This window comes from Chiloscyllium plagiosum, unplaced genomic scaffold (assembly GCF_037043375.1).
Source record: "Chiloscyllium plagiosum isolate Xiang-an unplaced genomic scaffold, Cpla_swu_hap1 HiC_scaffold_3, whole genome shotgun sequence".
NCBI lineage: Eukaryota > Metazoa > Chordata > Chondrichthyes > Orectolobiformes > Hemiscylliidae > Chiloscyllium > Chiloscyllium plagiosum.
Window position 1 is genome coordinate 70,741,660 of NW_028270141.1, and position 19,423 is coordinate 70,761,082.

At 37.8% G+C, this 19,423-nt stretch overlaps 1 protein-coding gene across 28 annotated transcripts in view; it reads left to right on the top strand.

Moving 5' to 3' along the window:
• Positions 1-16,495, top strand: part of epb41l2 (erythrocyte membrane protein band 4.1-like 2) — a 210,017-nt gene extending 193,522 nt beyond the window's left edge. For all 28 annotated transcript variants that reach the window (XM_043683418.2, XM_043683473.2, XM_043683480.2 and 25 more), the window contains 3 exons: positions 2,060-2,140; positions 10,571-10,684; positions 15,362-16,495. In XM_043683418.2, coding sequence (XP_043539353.2) covers positions 2,060-2,140; positions 10,571-10,678 — 189 coding nt within the window. In that variant the 3' untranslated portion in view covers positions 10,679-10,684; positions 15,362-16,495. The remainder of the gene's footprint in view (positions 1-2,059; positions 2,141-10,570; positions 10,685-15,361) is intronic.
• Positions 16,496-19,423: the final 2,928 nt, after the last annotated feature.

Consider the following 19,423-nt stretch of genomic DNA (forward strand, 5'->3'; position numbering starts at 1 on the left):
GCTGTTCCTTCAGTGCTGAGTCAAAATCCTGGAATTCTTTCCTGAGCAAAATTGTAGGTGTATCTATGACACCTGGAACTCAGTGATTCAAGGAGCAGCTTGTCACCACCTCAAGGGCAATTAGAGAAGGGTACTTTGGTATGCCCATATCCAATGAGTGAATTTAAAAAAACACTCTGTTTGGCAGCAAGTATGACACCAGTGCCTGGTCCAACTTCAAACAATTCCTGGAAAAGTCAGTAGTTCGGAAACAGTTGTATGAGAATCAAAGACATTGCTTCTGTCTTTCCAGTATTTAATTGGAGGAAAGTTTTGTTCATCTAATATCAATCATGAAATAAATGGGCAGAAGATTTAGTAACATTGGAGGATTTAAGAGATGGTAGTGAAGTAGATCTGGGGTGTTAGAACATAGAACAGCACAGCTCAGTACAGTCCCTTTAGCTCTTGATGTTGCGTTGACCTGTGAAATGAATCTGCTGCCCATCTAACCTACACAGTTCTATTATTATCCACATGTATGTCCAACGCCCATTTAAATTCCCTTAACATCAGCGAGTCTACTACTGTTGCAGGCAGGCTGTTCCACGCCCTACTAATCTGAGTAAAGAAACTACCCCTGATATCTGTCCTAAGACTATTACCCATCAATTTAAAGCTATGTCCCCTCATGTTAGCCTTCACCATCCTAGGAAAAAGGGTCTCACTGTCCACCCTATCTAACCTTCTGATTATCTTGTACTCTTGATTAAGTCACCTCTCAATCTTCTTCTCTCCAACGAAAACAGCCTCCGTTCCCTCAGCCTTTCCTCATATGACCTTCCTTCCATACCAGGCAACACTATAGTAAATCTCCTCTGAACACTTTTCAAAGCTTCCACGTCCTTCCTGTAATGTGGTGTCCAGAACTGTACGCAATACTCCAGCTGTGGCCTCAGCAGTGTCTTGTACAGCTGAAGCATGACCTCGTGGCTCCAAAACTCAATCCCCCACACCAAAACAACGCCAACACACCATATGCCTTCTGAACAACACTATCAAACTGGGTGGCAACTTTCAGGGATTTATGCACCTGGACACAGAGATCTCTCTGTTCATCTACACTGCCACTAACTTTACCATTACACCAGTACTCTGCATTCCTGTTACTACCACTGAATTGAGCTACCTCACATTTTTCCGCATTAAACTCCATTTGCCACTTCTCAGCCCACCTCTGCCTCTTATCTATGGCCCTCTGTAACCCATAACATCCTTCGGCACTGTCTACAACTCTGCATCCCTTAGTGTCAATCCGCAAATTTACTAACCCATCCTTCTACGCCACATCCATTTATAAAAATAGCAAACATTAGTGGCCCCAAAATAGATCCTTATGGCATACCACTGGTAACTGAGCTCCAGGATGAACATTTCACATTAACCACTAACCTCTGTCTTCTTTCAGCTAGCCAATTTCTGATCCAAACTGCTAAATCAACTCCAATCAGAATGAAAACTAATGCTGTATTTTTAGATTTTATTTCCCAGGTTTAGCAGTGAAATAAGAAATAGGAGGGGGCTAAGGATATAGCTGTAAGAGAAACCTGAGGTCATAATGCAGCAGCTGAAAGAACCTAACAACATAAGCAATATCAGGAGAAGATTATATTGGCCTGTGTGCCTGCTCTATCATTCAGTATGATCATGGCTGATCAGCCTGAACTCCTCATCCCTGTGCCCTTGATTGCCTGAGACACTCGATCTCTCTATTTGAGCCTTTAATCATGAAACACCCACAATCCATTGGGGAAGAGAATTTCAAGGATTCCAGCTCTGAGTGAAGAAATTTGCTTTCTTCGCTGTAAAGTCTATCTCACCCTTGCTTGCTCAAACTCTTTCACACTCCCGCCTCCCCTTGTCTGAGCATAATGAATGGCTTAGCTACTGTATTCATTACTGAGAGCAAAATCCAGCCTACTGAAACTGGCTACGAAAGTGACTTCAATTTTATATCATCATAATCATGGGGAGGGGGGAGAAAAAAAACAACATTGACATACTCTGAATTTATCCTCAGACTGTGAAAGGTGGAGTCTCTGAAACAAGAATTGAAAAGCGAATTGTTATCACAGGGGATACAGACATTGACCATGATCAGGTCAGTTTTATTTTACCTTTTATATGTATTTTACAAATTAGCTTGTATTACAAATATTTTTGAAGTAACCTAGCAGTGGACCAGTAATAAATTGCAAGTAGAATAAAAGTTATGTATCTTGAATTAATATATGGGAGCAGATTAATGTTGACTAATTTAATGCAGAATTTTAAGCTTTTTGATGGAATTTTCAATATTTGCAATCCGAGATGCTTTTGAATTTTCTGTACTTAGAATTTTTATTTGTGAAATATTTAAGTGAATTAAACAACTTATGCAATATTTTCTCATCTAAATGTTAGAGTTCAGTTTGGGTTAAATGAGTTTATTGGAAAGATTACATAATTTTGGAGTGATTCATGTTGATGTCAATACTTATTGCCTGTAATTCTATGTCAAAGTATTAAAGAGTAAATAAACCTATAATTCCATGTAATCCTTGTCACTACTATTAAAGTGAAAAACTAAATACTTGTGTCTTTGAGCCAATGAGTACTTTTGAACTATAGTAAAACATCTTCAGGTCAGTTAATCTATATTCGTGGGAGTTTTGCTTTAAAACTTAAATGTTACAAAAGCCTGAGCATTGTATGAGTTGATCAATTTTGACTTTGAATTTTGGATCTGCAGCAGTAAATGAATCTGTATAATGCTTGTAGTCTAAGTGAAGACTTGTTTTTCCGCATTATTTTCTCTACAACTGCTGTATTAGATTAGATTACTTACAGTGTGGAAACAGGCCCTTCAGCCCAACAAGTCCACACCGACCTGCCGAAGTACAACCCACCCAGACATGATAAGATTTCTTATTGCCACCAATTAATTTTCCTACTTTGTGTTCTGCTGCTCAAAACCAACTGCTGGAATATAGTTCAGTTTATATTGTTCAGGTTAGCTCCATTGTCTTTCTAAGTCATAGAATTTATAAGTGAGTCTTTAAATTCCTAATATGTGAAATTTACACATGTATATTAAACAAGGGTTGCAAATTTCTTAATTTGTTTGCCAGGTGACAATGGTAATTTATCTTCAGTATGATTTAGTTTGTTCCACATGGGTCTTTCTAGGCTTGCCCTAATCTGTGGTCAAGTGACCACTGCAGCCATTTTAGTTCATGTTTCTTGCCATTTGGAAGGTCTGGTGTATAATAGTTAGATAATGGGAGTTAAAATTTAATTGTCCATATGAACCACAACCATAACTTTCTAATTTTTGTTTAAACTGTACATTATTTCTGTGCTATTTGTAACTTTTCTACTATTTTTGAAGAATTTTGAAGATATTCAATGACTGTTTTGTATGCTTAGAGGATGCTTTTCCAGGATTGATGTGTGAACTGTTCAATTGAGTACTAATCCTCGTCAGTGAAAAAAAATCTCAATGTGTTTTAAATTGTTTTGCTAATTTAAATTCACATTGCAAATTCATAAGACATAGAAAAATGTTCCAAATGTTTGAAGTTTTGGTGGATTGCCATCCCCAGTCTGAAATTTGTGCAAATGTTAGAAAGAATTCACAAGCTAATCAGACAGTCAGTGCCTCCTCTCTCAGAATCACACAATTGTTGCAGTGCAGAAGGAAACCATTAGGTCCATCATGTCCACCCCAGCTCTCTGAGCATTTTAACTTTGTCCTGCCTTTTCCCTAGAACCCCTGCACCGTTTATATATAAATGGTAGATAAAGAATGGAGCTTGAAAAAGCGGGTCAAGCAGCATCCGAGGAGAAGGGGAGTCAAGGTTTCAGGTCTAAATCTTCTGCAGTAATAGAGTCATAGAGATGTACAGCATGGAAACAGATCCTTTGGTCCAATTTGTCCATGCCGACCACATATCCCAAACCAATCTAGTCCCACCTGCAAGCACCCAGCCCATATCCCTCCAAACTCTTCCTATTCATTTACCCATCCAGATGCCTTTTAAGTGTTGCAATTGTACTAGCCTCCACCACTTTCTCTAGCAGCTCACTTCGTATACGTACTACCCTCTGAGTGAAAACGTTGCCCCTTGGTTCTCTTTTATATCTTTCCCCTCTCACCCTAAACCTATGCCCTCTAGTTCTGAACTCCCCCACCCCAGGGAAAAGAGTTTGTCTCTTTATTTGATCCATGCCCCTCAAGCTCCAGGGAAAACAGCCCCAGCCTATTCAACCTCTCCCTATAGCTCAAATCCTCCAACCTTGGCAACATCCTTGTAAATCTTTTCTGAGCCCTTTCAAGTTTCACAACATCCTTCCGACAGGAAGGAGACCAGAATTGCACACAATATTCCAAAAGTGGCCTAACCAATGTCCTGTACAGCTGCAACATGACCTCCCAACTCCTGTACTCAATACTCTGACCGGTAAAGGAAAGCATACCAAATGCTGCCTTCACTATCCTATCTACCTGCGACTCCACTTTCAAGGAGCTATGAACCTGCACCCCAAGGTCCCTTTGTTCAGCAACACTCCCTAGGACCTTACCATTAAGTGTATAAGTCCTGCTAAGATTTGCTTTCCCATAAATGCAGCACCTCTCATTTATCTAAATTAAACTCCATCTGCCACTTCGCAGCCCATTTGCCCATTTGATCAAGATCCCATTGTAATCTGAGGTAACCTTCTTGGCTGACCACTACACCTCCAATTTTGGTGTCACCTGCAAACCTACTAACTATACCTCTTATGCTCACATCCAAATCCTTACTAACTCATGTAAATAGTCATCCAAACCCTCTTTTAATGCATCACTTGAACCTGCATCCAGCACACTCACAGGCAGTGTATTTCTGACCCAATCACTCGCTGTGTGAAATAACTGTGCTGTCTGGTTCTTGATCCGTTTGTGAGCAAGAACAGTTTGAATTGAATTGAATTGAATTTATCGTCACATGTACCAAGGCACAGTGAAAAACATTGTTCACAAGACAATGCAGGCAGATCACATAGTTAAGTAGAATAGATAGTAAATAATAGGTAAAGAGTGGCAAAATCAAAAACACAGGTACAGGCGAATCTTAAGGGTTTGTGAGTGCATTCAGTATTCTAACAGTAGGGTAGAAACTGTTACGAAACCAGCTGGTGCGTGTGTTCAGGCTTCTGTACCTTCTCCCCAGTGGCAGAGGTTGTAGAAAAACATTGCCAAGGTGCGATGGATCTTTGAGAATGTTGGTGGCCTTTCCTTGACAGCGGGCCTGGTAGATGGATTCTATAGATGGGAAGTTGGCCTTTGTGATTGTCCGGTCCAGGCTCACCACTCTCTGTAGCTGTCTCCGATCTGGAATGGTACCGTTGCCATACCAGGTAGTGATACATTCAGACAGAATGCTCTCGATGGTGCACCTCTAAAAGTTGACAAGGGTATTCGCCGTCATGCCAAATTTCCTCAGCTGCCTGAGGAAGAAGAGATGTTGGGAGTTTGTAACCAGTGCATCCACATGAAGAGTCCAAGAAAGCTTGTTGTGGATGACCACTCCCAGGAGCTTGACACACTCTACTCATTCCACCTCTGTGCTGTTAATGTGTTGGGGGGCATGAGTAACATCCTGCCAAAAGTCAATAATGAGTTCCTTGGTTTTGCCGGCATTGAGAGCTAGGTTGTTCTCAGTGCACCATTTTCCCAGGTCTTTCACTGCCCGTCTGTAGTCTGTTTTGTTGCCATCTGAGATTCGACCGACTATGGTGGTGTCATTAGCGAACTTATAAATGGCATTAGTCTGGTATTTGGCGACGCAGTCATGGGTATACAGTGAGTACAGTAGGGGGCTGAGTACACACCCCTCAGGGGCTCCAGTGTTGAGTGTTAGTGAGAACGAAATATTGTCCCCAATCTTCACTGATTGTGGCCTGTGGGTCAGGAAACTGAGGATCCAGTTGCGGAGAGTGGGGCTTAGTCCGAGATCACTAAAGTTTAATAATCAGTCTCGAGGGGATAATAGTGTTGAAGGCTGAACTGTCGTCAATGGGTAGGATTCTTACGTAGCTGTTCTTGGTGTCAAGATGGATCTGTTCGTCCGATAGGCAAATTGGAGTGGGTCAAGAGTAGTGGGGAAGCTGGAGTTGATTAATGCAATGATCAGCCTTTCAGTTTCTCACTGCTTTATCCATTCCCCTCATGATTTTGACAGCTTCTGTTAAATCTCCTCTCCAAGGAAAATAATTTCTCAATTTCTCCAGTCTATCCACGTAACTGAAGTGTTTTATCCCTGTAATCATTCTTTAAATCTCTTCTGACTCTCTTCAAAGCATTTGCATTCTTCCTTTAATGTGGCAGCTAAATGTACTCAAAATACTCATCTGAGGCTAACTAATGGTTTATGTAAGTTCATTTGAATCTTTCTGCTCTTGTACTCTGTGTACCTATTAATAAATCCTTGAATACTGTATGATTTATTAACAGTTCCCTTTACTTGTCCTGCCACCTTTAATGACTTATGTGCATGTATGCACAGGGTTTTTTCTGCTCCTGTCCCTTTAGAATAGCACCTTTTATTTTATGTTGTTTCTCCATGTTCTTTGTACCAAAGTGCATCACCCCACATTTGTTCTGCATTGTACTTCATCAACTTGTCAATGTCGTTCAGGAGTTCTACACTATTCTACACTACACTGTAAACTATTCAGTTTATAATTCTCCCAGGTTTTGTGTCATCTGTAAAGTTTGAAATTGTCCCATGCACACCGCGATTTAGATTTCAGGAGAAAACAAAGGAATCTCAATACCAGTCTTTGGGCAACTCCACTGCAAACCTCCTTTCAGTCCAAAAGGTATCTATTAACTATTGCTCCCTGTTTCTTATCCCTCAGCCAATTTTTGTCCACATTGCTCATTTTATTCCATGATCTATAACTCTTCCTACAAGTCAATTTTATGGCATTGTAACAAACATCTTTTAGAATTCATGTATACCACATCGTTAGTCTTATTAAACTTCTCTTCAAAAAAAAAGCCTCAAGTTAGTGAGGTATGGTTTTCTCTTCCCAAATCAACCCACATTTTTCCACATTAACAATTTTATACAAAGTCAATGTTTCTAGAAATTTCCTTGGCTTTGATGTTAAACTTACTGATCTGTAATTGCTGGGCCAATCTTTACAAGCTTTTTTGGACAAGAGCATAATGTTTGTAATTCTCTAATTCTCCAATCTCCAAAGCACCACTCCAAATCCAGGGAAGATTGAAAGACCCTTACCAGTACTTCTGCAATTTCCATTTCCACTTCCTTCGATATCTGGTCCCATTTCTTAAGTGTAGTGTTGGATTATTGCAATTTATTTTTCTTGGTGTGGTCGAAGTAAACAGTTTCACTTAGGGCTCAGCATTATGTTTTGCATTTCGAGAAATGCTAAAGAAAAGCCTAACAGTAGCATTGTATCTTGGACACATGTATTACTTCAATCTCTCAGTTGAATTGTTGAAAAAACATTTGATAAAGCCTCAGATAAACGGCTGATTATCTGCTTTATTTCACAATGTGAAGGTACAATATGTCACTCGATCATACTGTCTATCTTCTTCCCCTTTCCTGTATTGTTTAATTAAATGGGACTGTCCTCATACAGCATAGAAGCAGTCCCTTCAATCCAATGTATCCATGCCGATCAAGTTTCCCAAACTAATCTAGTCTCATTTTCTTGCATTTGGCCTATATACTTCTTAAATGGTATGAAGATATCTGCCTCTGCCAACCTTATAAGCAGTGAGTTCCAGATTCCCTCTGAGTGAAAATAATCTTCCTTACATCACCTCTAAATCTCCTGCCCCTTCCCTTAAAATGTATGCTTACTGTTCATTTATCCCTACATCAAGGGAAAAAGTTCATTTCTGTAGTAAAGCATTGTTCAGGATTGATAGCATACATAAACATTCATGTGACATTCCAGCTTCGTTTCACCTTTCCCTGGGAGGAAGTGAGCACTGCAGATGCTGGAGATCAAAGTCGAAGAGTGTACTGCTAGAAAGGCACTGCTGAACAGGCAGCATCCGAGGAGCAGGAGAATCGACGTTTCGAGCACGAGCTCTTCATCAGGAATCACCTTTCCCTGACCTATTGCAATCAGAGAATCTCCTGCAGTTACTTACCTTCCTGACCCTGCAACATTACTTAAAGTGTCATTCCTTTTCCCCTTTTCATTGCAGTTGAGGCCACTCACAACTAAATCACAAGATTCTGAGTTCTGGTTCTGGTCCTGCACCTGAGTTTCAGCAAAAAACAAATCAGAGCCTGACAATTATTTGCATTTTTCAGGGTTTGTTGCACTGTTTGAGAGAAACAGTCTTTCAGATGAGTTGTTAAATACAAGCCCTATCTACCTGCTCAGACAGATGTTAAAGATCCTACAAGTCTACATTGAAGAAGAGAAGGGTAGTTATTCCTGGTGTCCTGACCAATATTTATCCCTCATTCTACATTTACAGTAATCATTTTATCACCATCTAATCTAATTAAGACAATCACTGTTTATAGGAGTTTGTTGAGTGCAATTTACTGTCACATTTCTTACATTACATAATGACCACATTTCAAAAGAAGTTGCTTCATAGCTATAAAACACTTTGCAAGATGTGAAAGTACTCTTTGAATACTATTTATCATTGACATTCTGTTCTTCAGTAAAATTATCCAAAAATTGTCACATCAATTTTCACATATGCTGTCAATCCTGAACAATACTACAGAATTGAGCTTTTCCCCTTGATGCAGGGATCAGTGAACAATAAGCATAGATTTAAGGGAAGGGACAAGAGATTTTAGAGGTGATATAAGGAAGATTCTTTTCATTCAGAGGGTGGTGGGAATCTGGAACTCACTGCCTGTAATGGTGATAGAGGCAGAAACCTTCAAAACAGCCAAGAAACATTTAGATGTGAACTTGCAAAGCCAAAGCATAATTCATGGGCCAACTGCTGGAAATTGGGATTAGAACAAGTAGTGCTTGATGTTGACCAGTTCAGATTTGAAGGGACACAAAGCATTTCTTTCAATGCTGTAGACCTCTGTGACTCCATGTTCACTGATCCCTACCATAGGAAATGTTTGTTCCTGTAGTGAAGCATTGTTGGGAATTGACAGCAAACATGTGAAACTTGATGTGATATTTTTAGATGATTTTACTAAGGGGCAGAATGTTGATGATAAATGGTATTATACAATAATTTCACAACTACATGACCTCACAAAGAGCTGGAGACTTCTGTTCACTCTACGACTACCACTTGTCTCCTTTTCACCAGGCAGATTTTTATGCAGTCTGGCCTCGAATATACTGAGTTTTCCTCCAATTTAGCAATAGAAATTGAATTTTTTTTATTAAAGCCCCTTCAACAAACCCATTCTCTTTTATCAATTCCAATACATCACCTCCACCCCTTGGTTTGGCTGAGCCAAAGTTGCCACAACTGCATCATCCAATTTTACTGTGACCTGAGAATATTTAAACATGTACTCCTAGCAGGTAGGCCATTCAGTCCATCAGGCCTGCTGCACACATGCCAGATTCTATCAGAAATGTCGTACATTACCTTCATAATATTAGCCATTGGTGAACACCAACCACCATCCCCAAATGTCACCCATGCTTTTATTAGCACTAGACATAGTATTCTGGCCAGGCTTCTATTTTGTATCCTTCATACACCTGATCTCATCTAAAACTCTGCAAGCCTAATTCAGCCTTATACTCACTGCATTGGCACCTGAAATTTTCTTCCTCCTTTAAAATCCCTCCAAGGTCTCACCCCCTTCCCTATGTCTCTATTCTCATGCAACCTTATAACATCTCAGATATCTACACTTATCCAGTTCTGACCACATGTGCATCCCAATTTTAAATGTTCCATCATTTATGTGGCTGTGACTAAGGTGCTAAGTTCTGGAATTTCCTTCCTCAACCTCCCTGCCTTTCTTCTACTTCAGCAAACTTACGGATGCCTCCTAAAAACTATCCCTCTGACCAAACATCTGGTCATCCAATTAATATATATCTCTTTAAAGGTATGGATCTGAGGAACTACTTTGAAAGAAGTCCAGCCTAACCCCTCTGGTCCATATTTCTTAAGGTGGAATATTGATTTTAAATGAGCTCATCATTGGGCCAAGTCTGTAAATGTATGTTTTTTTCAAAATGTGTGACGAAACTGTTATATCACTCCAGAAACATGTTCTGATAGGGGCAAGCACACTGGTTTTAAATGGACATTTGTGCAATAGCTGATTTATGAAATACGCTTTTATTTGGAAATTGGTTAGTTCATTATCAGTCAGTAATTTTTTAAAAATTGTTTTCCGATTTTAAGATCTTTCATACAAGATTAAATTGTATTTAATAAATACTGTTTATTTTACCCTACAAATGTTGTAAGTTTAACTTAGTTTAATTATGCCATTGTTTGTTGCGTATTTTGACTTGTTTTCTTTCCCCAATGCATTAATATTGTTTGTAATTCTGGTAGGCCTTGGCCCAGGCAATAAAAGAAGCCAAAGAGCAGCATCCAGACATGTCAGTCACCAGGGTAGTGGTACATAAAGAAACAGAGCTCACTGAGGATGGGGATGAATGAGTTAAGGTAAGGGACCACAGCATCTACTGAGACAGCAAACTTAATACATAATGAGAGCAAATATAATGTTATTTACAACATGTCGTTCTTTTTCTAGACAGACTTTCTTTTTCTATGCAGGGATGTATGCAGGTTATGATCATGTTTTCATCCTTAATTGCTTCCTAGCCAGCAATGTCTGGCAGCAAGTCCACTTTTTCTTTACATTTTGTCTGATCAAAGCCATAATACTACAGTTGGCCTTAATATGCTTCAAATGGTTGAATCTAAATTATGGCAAACTATTAACTGAACACTGGACTCAACTAGGTCTCAATAAACATTCCAAAGCAAATAGAGAAACCTTTAAGATTACTGGTCAGAAATTTGGCTAGCACAATTTTGTGTATTTTATCTGAAAAGTCAGGAGTAAATTGTTAACTCAAATGCAGTAGAAAATAATGACTGCAATTTTATATCATAATTCTCAAATTATAATAACATTTTAACAAACCAGGTAGTTTTTGCATCTTCGCTAGTTAAATCAGTGGCCTTTACCAAAATTGGGCCCAATTTCCACCCTTTTGGCTTCCCTCCTGCAATTAATTGGCTACCTTCAAGTTAAATGAGAAATACTGCAGTATGTATTTAATGAGTTTCAGTTACATTAGATTTCGTATTTAAGTTATATGATTTCTGTTTTTGCAATTCATTACAAAATCCTTGGCTGTGAATGCTGTAGTTTTCTTCATAGAACATCTGTCGTTAGAAGTATGTTTAAGTCACAGTGATTACATATAAATGAATAGAGTTCTCAGACTAAAAGACTGTCCTAAAATTTTTTAAAAAGCAGTCTTATTTAACTATCACCCTATTGCAAATTGCAGCAATTTGTATTAGAGATTTAATGCTTTTTTTTAAAAAACAAAACTGGGTTGTCTCCAAAGCTTCCTTTTTAAATTACTTATTGCTAGTAAACATCTCTTTCTTCAGTGGATTGATTACAAATGTGTGATACTGCTACTGTCAATAATGTTGACAATGTTGAAAAACACAGTGCACTGTTTTAAGGAAGTATTGCTTTCAAGAAAACTACTGATCTAACACATTGACTCTATGGCAAGTGAAAATGTATATCGAAGTGGCAACAGAGTTCTTGCTAGTGGGAAGGAGAAAAATGTTTTGGTGTCACCTGAGTTTCATTTCAGAAATATTTACAGTTTACTAAGGGCCTCCTCAGTGGAACCACTGATGGTTTTGATTCTTTAAAGTGAAATCAACTGAAAATAGGAATAAGAACATTATTTTATATTTAAAAAATGACAAATACACAAAATTACAATTAGCCAATTTTGAGAAGATTTGTAGCTCAGGTTGAGGTTTTGGATGTAGGTTTGCTCACTGAGCTGGAAGGTTCATTTCCAGATGTTTTGTTACCCTACTGGGTAACATCTTTAGTGGGCCTCAACCAAAGCAATGCTGAAAATTCCTGCTTTCTATTTATTTGTTTCTTTGGGTTGGTGATGTCATTTCCTGTGGTGATGTTATTTCCTGTGGTGAAGTCACTTCCTGTGCCTTTTCTCGGGGGTGGTAGATGGGGTCTAACTCAGTGTTTGTTGATAGAAATCTGGTTGGAATGTCATGCTTCTAGGAATTCTTGTGCATGTCTTTGTTTGATTTGTCCTAGGATGGATGTGTTGTCCCAGTCAAAGTGGTGTCCTTCCTCATCCGTATGTGAGGATACTAGTGAGAGAGGGTCATGTCTTTTTGTGGCTAGTTGGTGTTCATGCATCCTGGTGGCTAGTTTTCTGCCTGTTTGTCCAGTGTAGTGTTTGTTACAGTCCTTGCACGTATTTTGTAAATGACATTAGTTTTCCTCATTGTCTGTATAGGGTCTTTTAAGTTCATTAGCAGCTGTTTTAGTGTGTTAGTGGATTTGTGGGCTACCATGATGCCAAGGGGTCTGAGTAGTCTGGCAGTCGTTTCAGAGATGTCTTTGATGTAGGGGAGAGTGGCTAGGGTTTCTGGACATGTTTTGTCTGCTTGTTTGGGTTGGTTGCTGAGAAATCGGCAGACTGTGTTCATTGGGTACCCATGCTTTTTGAATACACGATATAGGTGATTTTCCTCTGCTCTGCGTAGTTTCTCTGTGCTGCAGTGTGCGTTGGCTCATTGAAACAATGTTCTGATACAGCTTCATTTGTGGGTGTTGGGGTGATTGCTTTTGTAGTTCAATATTTGGTCCGTATGTGTTGTTTTCCTACAGGAAAACACACAAGGATGAGGAAGGGCACCACTTTGACTGGGACAACACATCCATCCTAGGACAAGCCAAACAAAGACACGCACGAGAATTCCTAGAAGCATGGCATTCCAACCGGAACTCTATCATCAAACACATCGAGTTAGATCCCATCTACCACCCCCTGAGAAAAGTAACAGGAAGTGACTTCACCACAGGAAATAACGTCACCAACCCAAACATATAAATAGAAAGCAGGAATTTTCAGCATTGCTTCTCCTGAGGTCCACTGAAGATGTTACCTGGTAGGGTAACAAAATGTCTAGAAATGAACGTTTCAGCTCAGCGAGCAAACCTACATCCAAAATTACAATTGCTGAGCAATTTATAGGAAGTTTTGATAATGGGTGTGTGACGTTATTTCCATGGTATATTAAGTATTGAAACTTTGCAGTGGTACACAGATTCAAAGCAATTCAATATAGCTGACAAATTTAAACTAAGGAGAAACACAGCATAAGAAGATTGTGGGAAGGGAAGACATTTGTGTAGTCTGATATAGTTTAGTTAAAAGAAGTGGCAACAGGGGTTTCAGGCTAAACTACTTTCAAAGTCAGTTTGGGAAATTAGGTATATAAAAGACTGGTCTAATTCAGAAGTAATTTATTTTGTACATTGAAGAGTGCACTTCACATCTGCGGGTTACCTCTTGGACAAAAGGAATCTATATTCATAATAGGCTTTATCTAATTTAACTAACTATATTAATCTTACTATTCTATTGCGATAGATCACTGGGAAAGTCTAAGTAGTAAGCTCAAGACTACAATATGGAGCAAGTATGAGAAGTTAAAGAAAAGCATAGACAAGGGAAGAACAAAAAATAGCTAAATATTATCAGATAAATCAAAGGATTGAGAAAGCCTTAAAATCCAACAAAAGATCATCAAAAAAAGGAGAAAATAAACAGAGCAAACTAACAATATAAAAACAGACAGTAAGAGCTTGTTTAAATATATGAAAAGTAAGCAAGGGAAAACTATGAACATGGGGGGCCCTGACAGAATGAGCTGAGGAAATAATAATTAGGAGCCAGAAAATGGCAGAAGAGTTGAACAATTACTTTGCATCAGTTTTCATGGTGAAGGACTCTAATGGCATTCCAAAAATACTCTATAATCAAAGGGCTAAGGTTGGGGTAAAGAGCAAATATCATATAATAGTTATCAGTAGAGAAACAATACTTGGGAAACAAATGGGGTTATAGGCCAATAAATACTCTGGACCTACTGGAGTGCATTCTAGGATTTTAAAAGAAGGAGCTGAGAAGTAGTGGATGTATTGGTAGTAATCTTGTAATTGAGATTTTGCATTTTGACAGAAAGAATAGAGGAGCTGAATGTTTTTAAATAGGAAAAGAGCACAACATGCTGCAAGTCAAAATGATTGAGTCTTGGTGTGTGAATCACAAAAACACCAGCATCCAAGTTCAGCGGCTAAAAAGGGAGACAAATGGAATGTCTGCTTTTTTTCCCAAAGAGAATAGATTATAAGAATGGTGAACTCTTGCTAAAACTATAAAATGCTGCAGTCATACCAAAACTGGAATACACTGAGCACTTTTGGGCCCCTTACCTAAAAATATGCAGGCATTGGAGGCAGTCCAGAGAAGTTGTTCCCGGAACGGATGGATTTTCTTGTGGATGTTGGGCTTCTTCTCATTGGATTTTAGAAGAATGCAAAGAGACAAGATTGAAACATACGTGATACTTGGGGACCTGGATGCGATAGATGCAGAGAGGTGTTTTGCCTGTGGGAGAGACTAGGACATAATCTCAGAGTACTCAGTTGCCTATTTAGGATAGAGATGAGAAGTTCCTTCTCTGAGGGTAGTCAATCTGGAATTCTTTACGACAGAGCGCTGTCATGTCATTTACGTATATTCAAGGCTAAGGTAGTGAGATTTTTAATTAGTAAGGGAATCTATGGTTATGGGGTAAAAGCAGGAAAGTGGAGTTGAAGGTTATCAGATAAGCCATGATCTCATTTAAACAGTGGAGCAAACCCAGTGGGTTGATTGGCCTACTTCTGCTCCTATGTCTTATGGCCTTATCAGTATTTTTTAACTTTTCATTTCTACAAAAATTTAATTTCAAAGGTTTCAGCACAGTTTTTAAAAAATCTTAAAACTGAAGTTACATATATTGGTGTGGTTGTAACATTTTGCAGTTTCTGTTAAATGTATAGTACAAATCAGCAGCACTTGACGACATGCTGAAGATAAGTCATTATACACTACTCATCTGGTAGGACAGTCATTCTGAATTTTTCCTTAGCAACTGACATATCGGGAACAAATGCAGAAATGTGCTTTCACTGAACAACCTGTGAATGCTGATATTTTCAGTTTTTGTAAGTTATCTTAGATGCTACATCACTAATGTTGTGTTCTTTACTTCCAGAAATGAATATTGCCTGAAATCAAATGACGATCTTTACTACCAGAGTGACCACTGCCATGAACAAAATATCCTCTGAGCATTAGTAAATAGCATCCTCCATAAAAGTCGCACATTGTGTGAATATTGGAAGATGCCAGCAGCCTTCTAAAAAGCATAATTGGAGTTAGTTATTTAAAATCATTAGTCTGTAATTTGATAATTTACTCTTTAGTAATTTGATGGCTTATTAACGTATCACTTCTATATACCATTAGAATTTAATAACTGCAAGTAAATAATACAAAAATGGCTAAAAGTAGATATCTTTTTAGATGAGTTTTGTACAGGATGTCATGATTAACTTAGTAAGTGGTTCACTTTCAAATAAATGAATAAGTATGTGTAATCCTGTTGCAGAAGCATTTTTAGCATGATCAAGTAGTTACCAAATATTGTGGAAAAGAGAAATATGGAAAGACTTTGTTCAAACTTTTCCGGTGTCACTTCAAACTCTTAACATGTCAGTTCAAAATAATTACGTGTGTTTATAAAGAATCTCCTAGCCTACCTATTACTGAAAAAAAGATTAAAGAGGACCTAATGCTAAATAAAACATCATTCCATTTTTTTAAAAATCACTATATTGCATTTACTATATAATATTTTTTTAAGTCATCCATGAAACTGGGAGATCCATATTGAAAAGGGGTACTTTTCTAATTACTTATCAGTTCTATAACATAACTTGGTTGGCAGCTTAAAATTTAATGCTTTTAAATCATTTTTCCTTAAATGGAAAAAAAATCACTATATTAAATACATTTCTATAAATTCTTTTTCATTCTGGATCTTGATGTGAAAACATGATCTTTATAGTTAATGGGCAAATTGTATTGCATTTTGAATGGCTTTGTCTAATGTTTGAGGAAGGTTTTGGAAAAAAAATCTGTTTAATATTTGATCTTTTCTGTAGATATTGCAGAATCTTTTGTTCAGCATTTGTTTGAAAACTGTACTAAATCTTGACTGTCAATTGCTTTTGACTGATACATAGAGATAAGCAAGCAAAATAATATTTTAGCAGCTTCAAAGTTGTGTTGAATGATATTCTTGCTCCATGTAATGCTGTTGAAAATAAATTTCACTTAAAAATGATGTTCTGACTATTCTATTTTCCTATGTTTGATTCCATTATTGAACTCCTTAAATGGTACAAATGGCACTAATGATTTGAGGAAACCAAAGTTTTCACAGCTAATGGGCAATCATTTCAATTGCTATACTTGCCTGTAATGCTACAAAAATAAATTTTTAAGTAGTAATTTATTTTTTAAAAGTTCAAATGTGTTTCTTTGCTTTTTGATTCCCTTTGCTTGTTTTATGCACACTTTAAATCTGCTACTGACAGTCCCTCTCTACCTGACATACTGTTCCACTTTCTCTTTCAATCTATTATGCATTAATTTTTCCATACCCTATGCTTTGATGCTGAGTAACTCAGTGTGCCACTTAGGGAATATGACAGAGCTACATTGTGACTTTGGAGATATTGAAAAGTAAAAGTGCTAATATAGTGAAACACAAGCAATGAAAATGAAATCATTAAATTATATGGACACCTCAATGGGAAAGATGTCACAATCTTGGCAGAGAGAGAGAGAAAGCAAAGTAGTCAAAGATCCAAAAACATGACACAGAATTTTGAAAAAGCAAAGGAGCAGTTACTTAGAGATATTTGGTTAGCGAAAAACATTGTTTACCTCTATCGTGATTGTGTTTTATACAAGTGTTGTTACAAATTGGTCTGTTCGCTTTGAACAATGCCTTGTGAAAACTACTGTAGATGCTTCAAGCATTTACTTTTAGTAAGATGTAGCTGAATGAATCAATGTATTAATAGTCTAAAACAAGCACAGAAATATTAGAACATCTAATTTAAAACCCATAAACACTTTAATATAAATTAATATGGATAAATTGTTAAAACGTTTAACTTTTTGCTCAGGTAATTTTCAGTTACATCATGATCTGTAGAGGCGGGGCAACTATAAAGTATACTATGATTCAGAATGGTTTGAACACCACATTCTTTACACAAAATGTTTACAATTTAAAATTTTAAAACTTTCTTTAAACACCACTTTCCTGCAAGATCTCCCCCCGCCCCCATCCTGAGGCCTTGGAGGATCTGGTGCTTGAGAATTTTGATCATGAGTGGTCTTTGTGAAGAGGAAAATGTCATGTCAGTGAGGTTATTGTATTGCTAGTTTCTTTTGCTTTGGATTTGGGTCATTCTGCCAGGCAGAGACAGTATTGCACTTGCTAGATTTCAATCCTCATGATTTTTATTAAACTTCCTGACCGAAAATCCAAGTATTTCTTTACAGGCATAGATGATAATTGGCTTAAGGATGTCCCAAGGACTGTGGACACATTTTCTATCTTTGATTGAAGTTTCATAGTTTTCATTCCAAAGACATTGTTGAAATTGGTTGCTTTTGATTGGATCTTTCAGAATCCTGACATTGTTCTTTCATGGATCCTCTTCTGTTGTGTCTGTCGTTTAGGGACAGTTTGATAGACATGATTGGATTAGTAAGTTGCTGACCATTTTTTGACTGAACCTTTGCCTCTGTAAACTGTGCAAAACTCTGGACGATTCTGAAGTATGGATATCCTCAAATTCTTCCTCATCTGCTTCATGCTAATATGCAAGTGGTGATCTTGAACAATGGGACTTCTTACAGAGCTAATTGTAGATTAAGCCAGGATCATTCTCCATATGACCAGACATAATCTCCCCGTTGGGCAGCACCTTATTTAGTAATGAACTGTAAACTATTAAACTTCAGATGACTCCAATCAAAAATTAAGACCACCTCAACTTCAGCTGTTGAATACAATGATGATGCTGCAGTTAGTGACGTCAGAAACTGGACTTCAGAGAATCATTAACATATTGAGGCACAAGAGAAAATTGGGTTCACGGTCAACATTCAGAAGGTCAAAATCTTCAATCATCAAGCTGTTTGCACCCCAGCTCCATTGACTAGGATTCATGATGAGTACCTGGAAAGTGTGGAATAGTTTCTAGCATCTTGCAGGCTATCTTTTGCAAGAGACTAACATTGACAGTATTGACTGAAATATGCTGGTGCAGCCTTCAGTTGTTGGAGGAACTAGGTGTGTGAAAATCTTAATATTAAATCTGAAATCAAGCTCATGATCTTCCATTCATTCACGATCCCTCACTTATGGTATAGCCCCTAAAATATGGACTATATACAGGAGGCTCCTCAAAATATTAACCATCATACCATCAAAGTTGACTGCAAAAGATTTTACACATCAAATGGACTGATGCAGCAACACTAATATCTGTTTGTGTTATCTCTCAAGCAGGCATCACAAGCATTGAGACTATGATAATTTGCCATCAATTTCATTGGGTTGGTCGTATTTTGATTTGTTTTTAATTGAAGGAATATACAACTGTGATAGTACAATAAGTTCTAATGTGACCACAGTCCACTTATTAAAATAAGGTTCTGTCTTTGTTGAGATTCACTTGCTACAAATTGTAGTTCGTGCTCTATATTCAGTTGAACGGTGATGAGTGCGTTTTTTAATGTCCTTAATGTCTTTAGAATCTTGATTGATGGCCAGCTCATTGTTCACTGTTGAGAAAACAGATTATTACAGATCATGAAAATAAATTAGTTTGTTGTATGTTGACAGAAGCATGATTTGGAAGTTTCCTGACAATGTTGAACTGAAGTTATTTATGTACAAGTTAAAACATGGAACTATCATTTCTGGTCATTTGTTTATGATTAGTAAGTAATCTGGTAAGAGTTACATCAGCTTTAAATTGATATTGTATTTAATTTCCCCCTTTATGCATTAAGGAGATGACCCATGCTCTGTTCAAGATTGTGTACTTCTGATTTGGCCCTGGGTTGTGTAGATTGGATATTTGCTCATGCATCGTATCTAGAATTTCCCGGGTACAAGATGTCACCGGCTGCGCACACATGGCCATCAAGATTCCCAAGGGCGAGTCAATGACCTTCATCAATAGGA